The sequence below is a fragment of the Elephas maximus genome, chromosome 6 (assembly GCF_024166365.1).
Source record: "Elephas maximus indicus isolate mEleMax1 chromosome 6, mEleMax1 primary haplotype, whole genome shotgun sequence".
Taxonomy (NCBI): Eukaryota; Metazoa; Chordata; class Mammalia; order Proboscidea; family Elephantidae; genus Elephas; species Elephas maximus.
This window is the reverse complement of record NC_064824.1, coordinates 127,452,243-127,469,318: the sequence shown is the minus strand read 5'-3', so window position 1 is coordinate 127,469,318 and position 17,076 is coordinate 127,452,243. Positions and strand designations below refer to the sequence as shown.

General features: G+C 39.2%; 1 protein-coding gene across 6 annotated transcripts in view; it reads left to right on the top strand.

Annotated features, from left to right (window-relative positions):
* Positions 1–17,076, top strand: part of DOCK10 (dedicator of cytokinesis 10) — a 310,282-nt gene that overhangs the window by 136,303 nt on the left and 156,903 nt on the right. For all 6 annotated transcript variants that reach the window (XM_049888334.1, XM_049888333.1, XM_049888332.1 and 3 more), the window contains exon 3: positions 7,941–8,030. In XM_049888334.1, the coding sequence (XP_049744291.1) occupies positions 7,941–8,030 (90 nt within the window). The remainder of the gene's footprint in view (positions 1–7,940; positions 8,031–17,076) is intronic.

The following is a 17,076-nucleotide window of genomic DNA, read 5'->3' as shown; positions in this document are numbered from 1 at the left end:
TCTCCTGGTCCTATTCCCTGTGGTTGCCACACAGATACCTAGCACTCTCTGTGTTCCGCAAACTTGCCAAGCTCACCTCCCTGTAGGGCCTTTACTTTCTCTGCACAGCTGGTCCTGTTTCTCTTCAGGACTCAGTTCAAATGTCACCTCTTCAAAGAAGCCTTGTTGACTTCCCACCTGCATTAGCTCACTGCCACCCAGGTCACTCTGTCACATCACCCTGTTTGCTTCTCTTTAGAGCACTTATCGCTACCTAGGAAGATCTGGTTTTGCTTGTTTCCTCCTCGATTGCCTCTTTCTGGCCATTGGAGCATAGCCTCCAGAAGGACAGAAATCTCTTCTGTCTTGACCATTGCTGGATCCTTGGCAACTAGAGCAGGATTGGGCATGAAACAGGTTGAAAGTGCATATTAATTTTATGAAGTAGCTTTGAGGAATACACAGTTATTGTTTTGAGCAGAAGTTTAATCATTTGAGAACTGTTAAGAACCATTCTGAAATGGAAGCCCTAGAACTGAAGAGAATGAAGTAATTGGCTTTCTTTAATGATAAGGAGAATGATCATCAATATGAAACTTTCCTCTTTGACACAGTTGGACATGTCACCTTAAAAAAGCCACGCTAAGATCATGATCCCCGTTCTCCAAATCCTCATCCCAGTGCCTGGCACATAGTTGATATTTAGCAAAGGCTAGCTTCCTCCATGTAACACTTTAAAGTCGCTATTCACTTGCTCATTCTCTTGTTTTCTATTCCTAGACAAGGGAGAGATCAGTTCACATCCACACTTGAGGTGCCCCCCCAACACAATGTCTGGTTCATGGGCATTCAATGAAGATTGTCCAGATGAAGGGACTGAAGCAGAAGCGTTTTCCTTTTTCTTGGTATACCTGCTAGAAACTACCCTCCTTATACATGGGTTCTGGGACCAGGTGCTTGGACTTATGCACCACCTGTATCGTAATAATTCATTAGGAATAAGCCATATAGTTGCATTTGTTAACCCATTCATTCCAAAAACCTATACTACTATAAACCCCAGTGCTGTCAAGTCAATTACAACTCAAAGCTACCCTCTAGGACAGAGTAGGATTGCCCCATAGAGTTTCCAAGGAGTGCCTGGCGGATTCGAACTGCCAACCCTTTGTTTAGCAGTGGCAGCACTTAACCGCTATGCCACCAGGGTTTCCAAATACTACTATACTAATCATATTTGCTACTCTTGTTTTTCTTATTATTCTTTTTTAAGTTGATGGTAACAGAACTTAAGACAAAAATATACAGAGCATAGTCACCCAAATATGGCTTAGAAAATAGCCAAGGAAAGTGGGAAAAGAAAGCTCGGGTAAAAGAACACGTTTGAAGGACACACTGAATCATATTATCAAACCATGCAGCTGAAGTGGAGACTGGTTCTAAATAGCAGGATAAAAAATGAGACAGTCAGAAATGCGTTTCTTGCTGAGAAAAAGATCCAGAAAGCCTGAATTGGAATCATTTCTGGGAGGTACAAAGTGGTAAATAAGAAAATACAGTGGTCAAACTAGGAATGCTGTCCACAATGGACAGACCACTCTATTACCGATATTTCAATGCTACCCAAGCTGCCCTGTTTCAACTAAGCTTCATGGAATACCTTCCGTGAGCCAAGCATATATCAAGGACACCAATATGAACAAGAATCAGTGTTGACTCTTGAAAGGTTTCAGGCCTTTACCTGAAACTTGAAAAGGGCAGTGCCATTTTCAAAGTCAAAAGTCTATGTTGCATGACTGAAATAGCCTGTCAGGAGAGTTCCATGAGCTTTTCAAATCCCATCTTCATATCACCAGTCTAGTATCAGAGCTCTAGTGTTCTCTGGTAGAATCTTTCGTGGCTTACTGTTAAGACTGGATGAGTGGTGGATTTCATGACGTACCAGTGGCTTGTTCTTTTCATAGTATGTTTTTAGCTATAAAAAGCATCTGGCATCTGGAGACTTCCAGATTCAGCTGCACGGGTCATTTTATGGGAGGAAGCAGAAAGACCTTAATAGGTTTTAAATTGCAAAGCAGAAAGGTCATGAGTTTTCATTTTTTTCTGCTTGCATCTGTTACTGAGACAGTTTAACATTTTATAGGAATCTCAACCTCTTTTTAACCCTTGGCTTCTGAGCTTGAGGGGCAGAATCTACATGGCTCAGAGTTCACACGGAACATAGTAATTGCAACTTAAAAGCTAAGTAATAGTTTTTATCTAACTAACTTCTAAGTTCTAATGTTTCTCTCATTCACCAGCTATTGAAGGTTAGATTTGGAAAGGATCTTATCCAAGGCTGTAGAACAACTGTGAGGACAGGAATCAAACCTGACTCTTGTGTTATTAGAGTTTCTGTCTAAACAGCACACTTTTTACTGAACACTTGCTGGAAATATAAGGTGTATAATGTGAAGGAATATTAATTCCATGAATGCTGCAGTGAGTGACACCATTAGAAGATTAGTACTGCAGTGAAGTGATCCTGGAGTGTTTAATTCAGTAAGAATGTGTGAAAACTCTTCTCTGTAGACAAGATCACACTAGTGACGTATGTCCGCACAATGACTTATACATGAATGTTCACAGCAGTATTAATCATGATAGCAAAAAGTGCAAACAACCTAAATGTTCATCAGCTGATGAGTGAATAAACGGAATGTCGTATATTCATGCAATGGAATATTATTCAGCAATAAGAAGAGACGAAATACTGGTACATGCTACAACATGGATGAACCTTTAGCACAGTGAACTTGAAACTTTCATTGTGCTAAGTGAAAGAAGCCAAGAATAAAAGGCTACAGATTGTATGATTCCATTTAGATGAAATGTCCAGAATAGAAAAATCCATAGACACAAAAAGTAGATCACTGTTTGCCACACAGGCTGAGGGAAAGAGGAATGGGGAATGACTGCTAATGTGGATGGAATTATTTTTGGGGTGATAACTGTCCAGTTATGGGCCACAGCTCTCTAATTGTGCATTTTGGACATAGTTTCTCTTTGGCAAAATAAGAAGGACCTTCTCTTTTCAAGCACAATGAAGATATTAAAATGGCATTCTTGTGTATTTTAAAAAATAAAACCACAACAAAGGTATTTTTCTGACTGTGGCAAAAAAAAAGAATTCCAAGCAACTAATGTCATTTAAGTGTCTACTCTAATAGAATACAAGGGAATAAGAGTGCCTGAATCTGAGACATTTACATGACAATCATTTTTAAACACCTGCGTAGATAGGAATTGCTTGCTGAGTGGTGGTTAGTAGTTCCCTGTTGTGAGGACTGACTGATTACAGTAAGCACCATCACTTTTGTCCTTCTTTTTGAGCAGCTAGAACTTAAAACACTGTCCAAGGAAGCCTTTCTCAGCCCCAGGGTTGGAAAAAGCAGCCTTTATTTTAGACGTTGACAGTGGCTTTTGGCTAATTGTTGGCCAATTGAGAAATGGCCCTGATGTGCTTAGAATGAAGTCATCATTAGTCATGCTAGCCAGCAGAATGGGGCTGTGACATAACCACAAAGACTACTCACCGCAAAAGAGAAGGAACCAGAAAGTGACAGGGCTGCAGCTGAAGATGTCTCAATATCACGGACCTGCAATTACAAATGCAGGCCAGCGTGCATCATTTCACCACAGATTTTATTTCTCAGTGCCTCATCTCTGGACAATAGACCCCATAGAAAACTCTACCACTAGAAGAGGAGCTAGGCTGGGTTCCAGTGCAGCCCCAGATCCGTTTCATGCTATTGAGCTATACTAATTGTCGAGCAAAGGGGTTTCTAAAATAGAACAGGAAGTCTGTTGTGGCCAAGGCAATTTGTCGTGGTCTGAAAGCATCTGATTCTCAGAAAAGAAATTCTTTGTAACCATATTAATACCATTAACAAATATGACTCTTTAAACATTTCTTCTTCTTTAATCTGTTTATTTTTGCTTCAACAGAGACACAGTAGAGAAATCTAAAAGTGCCACAATTCTTAAAGTTGAAGCTTTATAGAGGCCTTGTGCTTTTTCAGGGAAATGCACTAGTACTACAACATGATCGAACTAAGATCAATAGCCATTATAGGCACCCATTATGTATGTATCCCTTGTCTTATACCTTGGGTATTCAGTTAAAGGTATTAATCCATTGCTGTCGAGTCGATTCCGACTCATAGTGACCTATAGGACAGAGTAGACCTGCCCTATGCGGTTTCCGAGGAGCACCTGGTAAATTTGAACTGCTGACGTTTTGGATGGTAGCTGTAGCTCTTAACCACTATGCCACCAGGGTTTCCATAAAAGGTATTAGATGTACAATAAATGCACACATGCAGTAGAATAAATTTTTAGATTGATCAGTTACATGAGTGTGATTCAGCCACAGTTGTCTTGTTTTTTAAAGAATCAGCATCATTTCATAGCTAGAAGTAATTTTCCCCAGCCATTTCGTGCATAATTGGAAACGCTGGTGGGATAGTGGTTAAGAGCTACTGCTGCCAGACAAAACGTCTGCAGTTCGAATCCACCAGGCGCTCCTTGGAAACTCTATGGGGCAGTTCTACTTTGCCCTGTAGGGTCGCTATGAGTTAGAATCAACTTGACGGCAATGGGTTTGGTCTGTTTTTTATATTATCCCACAGAGTGTAATCTTGGTGACACAGTAGGCCTTACAGTGTAACTGAACAGGAAGCTTAATTTTGAACCATGTCGTTCTGTCCTCCACCAAAGTTATTTTAGAGCAGCTATTATTAAAAAAAAAAAAAAGGCAAGAATGCAATAGGATAATAAGAGAGGGAAATATCTTGTGTCTCTTTCTGTATAAAATTGTCATTATAAAATAATGCCATAATGTAGAATTTTTTTTTAATTAGAGAAAAAATGTCCCTAATCTTGCCAGTAGATTATAATATGTAACGTCTCCTGGAAACCAAGCAAGTTATAGAGTTTCTGTGAATTATCTGTCCAAACAGGAAGCAAAGTTATCCCCAGATAATTAAAATCCAGCAATAACCCCCAAAGCTCATTTTAGGCATTATTTTTAATCTTCTACTCCAAACTTTTCAGTGGACTTTAATTACTGCTTACCTTCTGTCAGAGTGAGTAACATAAAAGAAGCAACTCAAAGGAGGAAATTCAAAAGGAATTGAAAATGTAGAATCTAAATTATACGCCCTGGGTTGGACTCGCCCTACTTCACATGAGAAGCAATTGCTTGGTGTGCCTGTCTTCTCTCACTTTGGCTAGGCAGCCATGATTATTTAGGCAGCACTTCTAAACTCTATTCACCCCACTGCAGTCAAATCCTGTGGCAAATGTGCCTACCCAGGGACCTCAGTTTTCAACAGTGGCTTAGGATCAGCAGAGTTGAACTGATGGCCATGGGTTTGAGAGTGCTGTTGGCACAGTGGTTAAGCGCTCAGCTCCTAACTGAAAGGTTGGTGGTTCAAGCCCACTAGTAGCTCCAAGGGAGAAAGATGCAACAGTCTGCTTCCTTAAAGATGTACAGCCTTGGACACCCTATGGGGCAGTTCTACTCTGTCCTATAGCGTCACCATGAATAGATTTCTCAGCAAAGCGTTTGGTTTTTGGTTTGGTTTAATGTATCTAACCCATTGCCATCAAGTGGATTCCGGCTCAGTGTAGAACTTCCCTGTAGGGTTTCCAAGGAGCAGCTGGTGGATTGGACTGCCAACCTTTTGGTTAGCAGCTGAGCTCCTAACCACAGTGCCACCAGGGCTCTTTATTGTATCTAGGACATAATTTTCTGATTATTTTTCATTTTCTAATGTTGTTGGATTCACATGATGTTCTTCCTCTTTCACTATGTCTAACCCCATGCTCCCCAACATGCACATATTTACACAGACTGAAGATCACACACCACCCACTCACACATTCTCATGCAGACAGGCGTACACACACACAAAAAAAACACCACTCACACACCTACTGTACACACAGAAACACAGACTCCCACAGACACACATGTACGTCCATACACTACTCACAGTCACACACATAACACACAAGGGATACCACACATGTACATTCTCACAAACCACATACATACACAGACACACTCACCACACACGCTCACGTACATAAACACTCATAATCACATATTCACATCTGCGCACATGCACACTCACAGTGACTTACAGTCACACACCACCCACTTATACGTACTTGTACAGACATGCACACACATAGGCACACAAATACAACACACTCATAAACCACACATACAATAACACTCTCACATACCACATGTTCGCACAGAAACACAAAGCCCACTCACACAGGCACGCTCACACACACTCAACAAATTTAGCAAGTAATTAAGCACCATACTTGGCTTTGGAAACCCTGGTGGCATGGTGGTTAAGTGCTCCGGCTGCTAACCAAAAGGTCAGCAGTTCGAATCCACCAGCCACTCCTTGGAAACTCTATGGGGCAGTTCTACTCTGTCCTATAGGGTTGCTATGACTCGGAATCAGCTTGATGGCGACGGGTTTTGTTCTATTTTGTTTTACTTGACATTGAGGTTGAACCAGTGAAGAAAACAGACAAAATGCCTTCCCTTGTGGAGCTGACTTCAGGGTAAGAAGAAGGGAGATTTGAAGTAAGCGAGAGGCTAGGTTGGAAGCAAGGGGATGATGGTGGGACTTGGTGGTTGAGGCTGCAGTGGCTGCTGTGACCTCAGGAGACTTAAATCCCCTGACCCTGTCCTACCTGTTTTCTCTGAAATGAAGGATTGTTCCTGAGTTTCATCTGTTCCAACAACTTAGGGTAGAAAAATGGCCTTCATCTAGAGCAGTTTAAATAAATTTAATTTGTGCTTTAGAAATCCTGATGAACCATTCGTAGTTATTGGGGACGTGCAATATAACAGGTCATAGGGTTGGTACCATGGATGTTAACAGATTCATCATCCTAGTGACCCTGAAATGGCGAGAAGTGCAGACTAAAGGAAGCAGATGGCTGGTTATGGAAGCCTATTGTGTTAGCACATCCCTTTCTCCCTAGGTGGATGGAGTCAGGAAACCCTGGTGGCGTAGTGGTTAAGAGCTGTGGCTGCTCCCCCAAAGGTTAGCAGTTCGAATCCACCAGGGACTCCTTGGTAACTCTATGGTGCAGTTCTACTCTATCATATAGGGTCGCTATGAATCGAAATTGACTCTTTGGCAACAGGTTTTAGGGATGGAGTTAAAGATCTGTAAAGAGGAGACAATCCATGAAATTCTGTTTTGGAAGTTGTATTCTAAGGGGTACTTTATACTTTTAGTTCATGTGTGTTCATTCAATAGAATGTTTGGTTGACATTGACGTTGGAAAATATTTTGTTTCAGTGAAAATAGGAACAAAAATATGGTGTATTTTTTTCAAGGTACAGATTTACCAAGCATCCTTTCTTCCTTCCCACCCTCAATTGTGGTCCTTGACATACCCCCTATACAAACACACACACACACACACACACACACAGAGCTTCTCGGAGGGGCCATGTTTATTCTTTGGTTATTCAAAAAGATATTTACCAGAGGATTAAAATAACACTGACTTTTGAAGTTGTCTTCACTTCATATTGATTTCAGCATTGCCAAATATAAAATAAAGGTACCAGTAGAAATACACTAAAGTCAAAATATATAGATGCACCAATTTTTGTTTTCTGTAGGGAGGGAAACTGAGCTTAAAATTGTAAACTGCAGTGGTAAAATGGTAATTGTGATAACGCCGGTAGTGGTAAAGGAATGTTTGCATCTCCTGCCCTAGAGATTAAAATGGTCAGAACTACAAAATTTCTCTGTTCCATCTTCTGTTATCCTTAAATGTGAGGCCATAAAATAGCTTCTGTATTGTGTTTGCAGTTCGGTGGTCTGCTCAAGGCTTTGAAGTTGAGGGGCTTAATTGATTTTTCTTGTTCTTCTCAGACAGCCACCGTGTCTTGGGATATCCGAACATTGTACTCAACAGTGCCCGAAGATGCAGCAAACAAAGCAGAAAGTTTACTGGTGAAAGAGGTAAATGTGATGATTCTGTTCCTTTATTTATAAATCTTTTGGTTCCCTTCAGGCAGCTCTGATTCATTACAGTATTACGGTTATTATTCAGAGAATTCCAACGACTATGATTAGTTGGTGCCTTCCAGCCTTCATCACCTATAGGTGCTTTCCATCTTCCCGTTAAGTAGTTTTTATTATCTGGTTTCTATTCAAATTGTGGTGTTTTTTTTTTTTTTCCTTCTTTTGTCTGTGTGTAAAATCCCCACATTGAGAAATTTTCGAGAACTCTTTTTTTTTTTAATTGTGCTTTAAGTGAAAGTTTACAAATCAAGTCAGTCCCTCACACAAAAACTTATACACACCTTGCTACATACTCCCAATTGCTCTCCCCATAATGAGACAGCCCATTCCCTCCCACCGCTCTCTCTTTTTGTATCCATTTCACCAGCTTACTAACCCCCTCTACCCTCTCATCTACCCTCCAGGCAGGAGATGCGAACATAGTCTCAAGTGTCCACCTGATCCAAGAAGCTCACTCCTAACCAGCATCCCTCTCCAGCCCATTGTCCAGTCAAATCCCTGTCTCAAGAGTAGGCTTTGGAAATGATTCCTGGCCTGGGCCAACAGAAGGTCTGGAGGCCATGACCACTGGGGTCATTCTAGTCTCAGACCATTAAGTTTGGTCTTTTTATGAGAATTTGGGGTCTGCATCCCACTGCTCTCCTGCTCTCTCAGAGGTTCTCTGTTGTGTTCCCTATCAGGGCAGTCATCGGTTGTAGCCAGGCACCATCTAGTTCTTCTGGTCTTAGGCTAATGTAGTCTCTGGTTTATGTGGCCCTTTCTATCTCTTGGGCTCGTAATTACCTTGTATCCTTGGTGTTCTTCATTCTCCTTTACTCCAGGTGGGTTGAGACCAATTGATGCATCTTAGATGGCGGCTTGCTAGCGTTTAAGACCCCAAATGGCACTCTCCAAAGTGGGATGAAGAATGTGTTCTTAATAGATTTTATTATGCCAATTGACTTAAATATCCCCTGAAGCCATGTTCCCCAAACCCCTGTCCCTGCTACGCTGGCCTTCAAATCATTCAGTTTATTCAGGAAACTTCTTTCCTCTTGGTTTAGTCCAGTTGTGCTGACCTCATCTGGAAAATTGTGTGTTGTCTTTCCTTTCACCTAAAGTACCTACTCGCTAATTAGTGAATACCTCTCTCTCACCCTCCCTCTCTCCCTCCCTGCTCTCATAGCCATCAAAGAATATTTTCTTCTCTGTTTAAGCTATTTCTCGAGTTCTTGTAATAGTGGTATTATGCAATATTTATCCTTTTGCAACTGACTAATTTCACTCAGCATAATGCCTTCCAGATTCCTCCATGTTATGAAACATTTCACAGATTCATCAGTGTTCTTTATTGATGCATAGTATTCCATTGTGTGAATATAACAATTTATTTATCTATTCATCCATTGATGGGCACCTTGGTTGCTTCCATCTCTTTGCTATTGTAAATGGTAATAAACATGGGTGAGCATATATCTGTTCGTGTAAAGGCTCTTATTTCTCTAGGATATATTCCAAGGAGTGGGATTGCTGGATCGAATGGTAGTTCTATTTCTAGCTTTTTAAGGAAACGCCAAATCGATTTCCAAAGTGGTTGTACCATTTTACATTCCCGCCCACAGTGTATAGGTGTTCCAATCTCTCCACAGCCTCTCCAACATTTATTATTTTGGTTTTTTTTTTGGATTAATGCCAGCTTTGTTGGGGTGAGATGAAATGTCATTGTAGTTTTGATTTGCATTTCTCTAATGGCTAATGATTGTGAGCATTTCCTCATGTATGTGTTAGCTGTCTGAATGTCTTCATTAGTGAAGTGTCTGTTCATATCTTATGCCCATTTTTTAATTGGGTTATTTGTCTTTTTGTAGTTGAGTTTTTGCGGTATCATATAGATTTTAGAGATCAGGTGCTGACCGGAAATGTCATAGCTAAAAACTTTTTCCGAGTTTGTAGGTAGTGTTTTTACTCTTTTGGTGAAGTCTTTGGATGAGCATAGGTGTTTGATTTTGAGGAGCTCCCAGTATCTAGTTTTTCTTCTGCATCGTTAGTAATGTTTTGCATACTGTTTATGCCATGTATTAGGGCTCCTAACGTTGTCCCTATTTTTTCTTCCGTAATCTTTATCATTTTAGATTTTATATTTAGGTCTTTGATCCATTTTGAGCTCGTTTTTGTGCATAGAGTTTGGTATGGGTCTTGTTTCATTTTTTTGCACATGGATATCCAGTTATGCCAGCACCATTTGTTTAAAAGATTGTCTTTTCCCCATTTAACTGTTTTGGGGCCTTTGTCAAATATCAACTGCTCATATGTGGATGGGTTTATGTCTGGATTCTCAATTCTGTTCCATTGGTGCATGTATCTGTTTTTGTACCAGTACCAGGCTGTTTTGACTACCGTGGCGGTATAATAGGTTCTAAAATCAGGTAAAGTAAGGCCTCCCACTTTGTTATTCTTTTTCAGTAATGCTTTACTTATCCAGTGCCTCTTTCCCTTCCATATAAAGTTGCTGATTTGTTTCTCCATCTCATTAAAAAATGTCATTGGAATTTGGATCGGAATTGCATTAAATCTGTAGATCACTTTTGGTAGAATAGATATTTTTATAATGTGAAGTCTTCCTATCCATGAGCAAGGTATGTTTTTTCACTTACGTAGGTCTCTTTTGGTTTCTTGCAGAAGTGTTTTGTAGTTTTCTTTGTATAAGTCTTTTACATCTCTGGTAAGGTTTATTTCTAAGTATTTTATCTTCTTGGGGCTACTGTAAATGGTGTTGATTTGGTGATTTCCTCTTCGATGTTCTTCTTGTTGGTGTAGAGGAATCCGACTGATTTTTGTATATTTATCTTGTATCCCGATACTCTGCTGAACTCTTCTATTAGTTTCAGTAGTTTTCTTGAGGATTCCTTAGGGTTGTCTCTGTATAAGATCATGTCATCTACAAATAGTGATACTTGTATTTCTTCCTTGACCATCTGGATGCCCTTTATTTCTTTATCTTGCCTAATTGCTCTGGCTGGGACCTGCAGCAGAATGTTGAATAAAAACAGTTATAAAGGGCATCCTCTTCTGGTTCCTGATCTCAAGGGGCATGCTTACAGGCTTTCTCCATTTAGGATGATGTTGGCTCTTGGCTTTGCATAGATGCCCTTTATTATGTTGAGGAGTTTTTCTTCTATTCGTACTTTGCTGAGAGTTTTATCATGAATGGGTGTTGAACTTTGTCAAATGCCTTTTCTGCATCAATTGATAAAATGTGATTATTGTGTTTTGTTTCATTTATGTGGTGGATGACATTAATTGTTTTTCTAATGTTGAACTATTCCTGCATACCTTGTATGAATCCCATTTGCTCATGGTGAATCAATTTTGATATGTTACTGAATTCTTTTGGCTAGAATTTTTGTGAGGATTGTTACATCTAAGTTCATGAGAGATACAGGTTCTGTAATTTTCTTTTTTTGTGGTGTCTTTAGCTGTTTTTGGTATCAGGGATATGGTGGGCTTCATAGAATGAGTTTGGGAGTATTCCGTCCTTTTTTATGCTCTGAAATGCCTTTAGTATTAGTGGTGTTAACTCTTCTCTGAAGTTTGGTAGAACTCTACAGTGAAGCTGTCTGGGCCAGGGCTTTTTCTTGTTGTTGGGAATTTTTTGATTACAGTTTCAATCTCTTCTGTTGTTATGGGTCTATTTAGTTGTTCTACCTCTGCGTTGGTTATGTGGGTAGTGTGTTTCTAGGAATTCATCCATTTTTTCTAGGTTTTCAAGTTTGTTAGAGTATAATTTTTCATAGTAATATGCTATGATTCTTATAATTTCTGTTGCATCTGTTTTAATATCACCCACCTCATTTCATATTTGGGTTATTTGATTTGTCTCCTGTTTTTCTTTTGTCATTTTGGCCAATGGTTTATCAGTTTTGTTGATTTTTTTTCAAAGAACCAGCTTTTGGTCTGTTAATCCTTTCAATTGTTTTTCTGTTTTCTATTTCATTTAGTTCTTCTCTAATTTGTATTACTTGTTTTCTTCTGGTGCCTGAGGGTTCCTTTTGTTGTTCTCTTTGTACTTGTTCAAGTTATAGGGATAATTCTTTGATTTTGGCCCTTTCTTCTTTTTGTATGTGTGTATTTATTGATATAAATTGACCCCTGAGCACTGCTTTTGCTGTGTTCCAAAAGTTCTGATAGGAAGTGTTTTCATTCTCATTGGATTCTCTGAATTTCTTTATGCCATCTTTAATGTCTTCTATAATCCAGTCTTTTTTGAGCAGAGTATTGTTCAGTTTCCAAGTATTTTATTTCTTTTCCCTGCTTTTTCTGTTAATGATTTCCACTTTCATGGCCTTATGGTCAGAGAAGATGCTTTGTAATATTTCAATGTTGTGTATTCTCCTAAGGCTTGCTTTTTGACCTAATATGTGGTCTATTCTAGAGAATGTTCCATGCGCACTAGAAAAGAAGTATCCTTGCTTGCTGTTGGATGGAGTGTTCTGTTTATATTTATGAGGTCAAGTTGGTTTGTTGTGGTATGTAGATCTTCCTTGTCTTCATTGAGCTTCTTTCTGGATGTCCTGTCCTTCACGGGAAGCAGAGTGTTGAAGTCTCCTACTGTGGAGCTGTCTATCTCACTTTTCAATGTTGACAGAGTTGGTTTTATGTATTTTGCAGCCCTGTCACTGGGTGCATAATTTTTTAATATGGTTATATTTTCTTGGTATATTGTCCCTTTAATCATTATATAGTGTCCCTCCTTTTCCTTTATAATGGATTTAAATTTAAAGTTTATTTTATCAGAGATTAATATTGCCACTCCTGCTCTTTTTTGATTATTGTTTGCTTGATATATTTTTTTCCATCCTTTGAGTTTTAGTTTGTATGTGTCTCTAAGTCTGAGGTGTGTCTCTTGTAGGCAGCATGTAGACGGATCATGTTTTTTAATCCATTCTGCCACTCTCTGTCTCTTTATTGGTACATTTAGTCCATTTACATGCAGGGTAATTATGGATAAGTATGAATTTAGTGCTATCATTTCGATGTCTTTTTTTAATGTGTTGTTGACAGTTTCTTTTTCCCACTTAATTTTATGTGCTGAGTAGATTATCTTTATATATTGTCTTTTCTTCGTATTCGTTGTTGTTGATTTTGTTTCTGCTGAGTCTCTATTTTTTTCTTGTATTTTATTTTGCTGTGTAGGATAGTTTGTCTCCTTTGTGGTTACCTTATTATTTGCCCCTCTTTTTCTATATTTAAACCTAACTTTTATTTCTTTGTGTTGCCTTATCTTCTTCTCCATATGGAAGATCTATGACTACATTTCTTAGTCCCTCTTTATTATTTTAATGTTGTCTTCTTTTATGCAATAACATTTCTGTTACCCTGTTTTGAGCATTTTTTTTTCTTGCTTTGTTTTTTTGGTTTCCCTGTCTGGGTTGACTTGTGCTTGCTATGCCCAGCGTTCTAGTCTTGGGTTGATGCCTGATATTATTGATTTTCTTAGCAAAGAACTCTCTTTGGTATTCCTTATAGTTTTGCTTTGTTTTTTTTATGAATTCCTTAAACTTCTGTTTATCTGGAAATGTCCTAAAGTCACCTTCATATTTGAGAGACAGCTTTGCTGGATATATGATTCTTGGCTGAAAACTTTTTTCCTTCAGTTTTTAATATTAGTCATCCCATTGCCTCATTGCCTGCATGGTTTCTGCCGGGTAGTCCGAGCTTATTCTTATTGCCTCTCCTTTGTAGGTGACTTTTCATTTATCCCTAGCTACTCTTAAAATTCTCTTCTTACATTTGGTTTTGGCAAGTTTGATTATAGAATGTCTTGGTGACTTTCTTTTAACATCTACCTTATGTGGATTTCGATAAGCATCTTGGATAGATATCTTCTCATGTTTCACGATATCAGGGAAGTTTAGTGCCAACAATTCTACAACAACTCTCTCTGTATTTTCTGTAATCCCTCCCTGTTCTGGTACTTCAGTCACTCGTAGATTATTTCTCTTGATAGAGTCCCATGTGCTTCTTAAGTTTTCTTCATTTTTTTTTAAATTCTTTTATCTGTTTTTTCTTCAAATATATTAGTGCCAAGTGCTTTATCTTCAAGCTCAGAAATTCTGCTTTCCACTTGCTCAAATCTGCTTCTCTGACTTTCTACTGAGTTGTCTACTTCTGTAATTTTTTTGTTAATCTTCTGATTTTCTGATTGCTGTCTATCTATGGTTTTTTCCAGGTTATTAAATTTTTCATTGTGTTCCTAAATAATCTTTTTAATTTCTTCAGTTGCATTATCTGTGTGTTCCTTGGCTTGTTCTGCGTATTGCCTTATTTCTTCCCTGATGTTTTGAAGGGTTCTGTATATTAATCTTTTGTATTCTGCCTCTGGTAATTCCAGGAACGCATTTTCATCTAGAAGATCCTCGGATTCTTTGTCTTGAGAGCTTTTTGAGGTGGTCATGGTCTGTTTCTTTATGTGACTTGATATTGATTGTTGTCTCCTACCCATCTATCAGTTGTTGTGTTAGTTTATTTTATGTTTGCTTACTATGTTGTAGCTTCTTGCTTTGTTTTGTTTTGATATGCCCAAATGGGCTGCTTAAGTGATCTAGTTTGATTATTTTCACCTTTGGAGCTCTGATATCCTGTCCCCAGTGGCTAGAGCTGTTATCAGGTATATCAGTCTAGGAGTCCATTCACTTTTCTTGTATGAATTCAGCTCAGGTGTCCAGGTAGCTGAGCATCAAGCGAGTAGTGCAAGCCCTGTCCTACAGTCTTAGAGGGGCTGGGGTGATTGGTGTAGATACCAGTATCTGGTTGCAGCAGGGGGTCACACTCTGAACAAGGCAGTGGGTTGAGAAGCGTCCCCCATGTGTCTCTGAGGAAAACGTTTCTCTGTTCCCTAGAATATACAGGTGGGTGGATCCTGCAGACGGACCATGGGCACCCAATTTTTTTGGTTGTAAGGACTGGGAGGTGCCAGTTATCCTTGGACCACTTTTGCTGGTGGCTAAGTGACCTGAGTGAGCTACCAGTCCTCAGGCCCCTGATGTGGGTAGGTGAGGACCGTTTTTAATAGGCACAGCAATGTCATACATCAAACACCCACCTCTCCACCGCACAGCTGAAATGGTTGGAGTCTGCCAACAAGGGCCTATTCTCCTGAAATAGGCCCACACAGGTCCATGCAGAGTGGAAAGGTTCTCAAAGTCTATAGACCGTTTGTGCCTGGACAGGAACTGCTTCTGTCCTGAGCACCCCCGGTTAGTGGAGCTGGCAAATTATCTTTCCCCCCAAATTGCAATTTTATTCCTTCTCCAAGGCTAGGAAGATGGCTCTAGGCACTCAACAAGGTTTATCTCAGGTTCAGGGAAGCCAGCCTTTGTAGCCAGCTTGGGAGCCAGCAGGGGGGGAGGGGGCGGAAAAGTATATGCAAGTACTTAGCTTTTGCCGAGAGCTCCGTTCTTCTCTGGTTCCGGAGGTGTGAGCAGGCTGTGTGGCTGGCTGCTTCTCCCTGAGGAAATTGCTGCCGAAGGCTAGTACCACCCGCCACCACCGCTCGAGGAATGGTACCTGTGGACTCCCCACGATTCAGGTCCTGTAACTCCTCTCTACTTCTGAACTGTCTTTTCCTCCCCCGCCCCTCAGCTTGTTTTCCAAGCTTGCCTTTGAAGTTCAGGGGTCCTACCTTGTCATAAATATACTTAATCCACTTGATTTTTCTGTTCTTTGTTGTAAAGAGGGCTCACCGGAAGTGTCTGTCTATTCCGCCATCTTGGCTGCACCTCTGTAGAACTCTTTATAGAGACATTGTTGTTATTTCACTTACTTGGACTGAGTTATAGGAAAAGCCATATTATGTGAGCATTCTGGATCATAGAGTTTCTATTTTAAGAGGTGTTTTACATTTCTTTCAAGTACTTACTATGGAAATAATTGATGGTAAAGACACTGTAGACATTTTAAAGGGACTGATAAAAGTCTGTTAGTATATTGTCTACTTGCATTCATTTGGTGTATAAGAGGCTTATAAAAGTACTTCCTTGCCCAATCAGACTACAGGTTGATTTAGGGGAGGGATTGGGCTTGACCAGCTCCTTCTGTGTTCACCATGGTGGTCCATAGCAACTACTTAGTAGTTGTTTATCAAATGAATGAATAAATGATTGAATGAATGAATGAAGACGGTTCACAATGACAGACTTTAGCCCAGCCCAGGTCAAACTGAAAGTAATGGAGTTTCAATGGAGTGTTTAATTCTGAGGAAGTGGTATGTCTGAATTAGAATTTAATTAAAATTACATACAATTGCAAAATCTTTTTTAACTCTTAAAAATATTTGTATTAATATAAGCTAGCTTTTACATACTGTACTGTCGTACAGTCAGAATCCCATATGTGTTTTGTTTTCATCACACATATTGTATGTTGTATTATTCAATCTAGATCATCTTTTGCCATAAAAATACTTGTTGATTTTTTTTTCCAATTCCATTATTTCATATTTATTTCCCAAAATCCACATTGAATTATGACACCTAAGGAGGCGGAAAAAAGTACAGATTTGTTAATATTTTCAGATAACATCAGGATATCTGAATGTACTGTTTCCACATTTACTGGTAAAAATAATGTGTGACATCAGTACCATAATATTTTGTTTATGGTCGCCTTAGAGGAAGTCTTATTATCTAGAGGGCATCTCTTCATTTAGAAAAATGTTGACAAATCATGTTCAGTACTAATATGAAAATTATTAAGATCAGGTCTACAAAAAGTCCTGTAGAAAATATATGTGTTAGCTCGCACATGGAACATTCTCTAGAATAGACCACATATTAGGTCATAAAACAAACCTTTGCAGAATCCAAAACATCGAAATATTACAAACCATCTTCTCAAACCACAAGGCCATAAAAGTGGAAATCAATAACAGAAAAATTAGGGAAAAGAAATCAAATACTTGGAAAATGAACAATACCCTCCTGAAAAAAGACTGGGTTATAGAAGA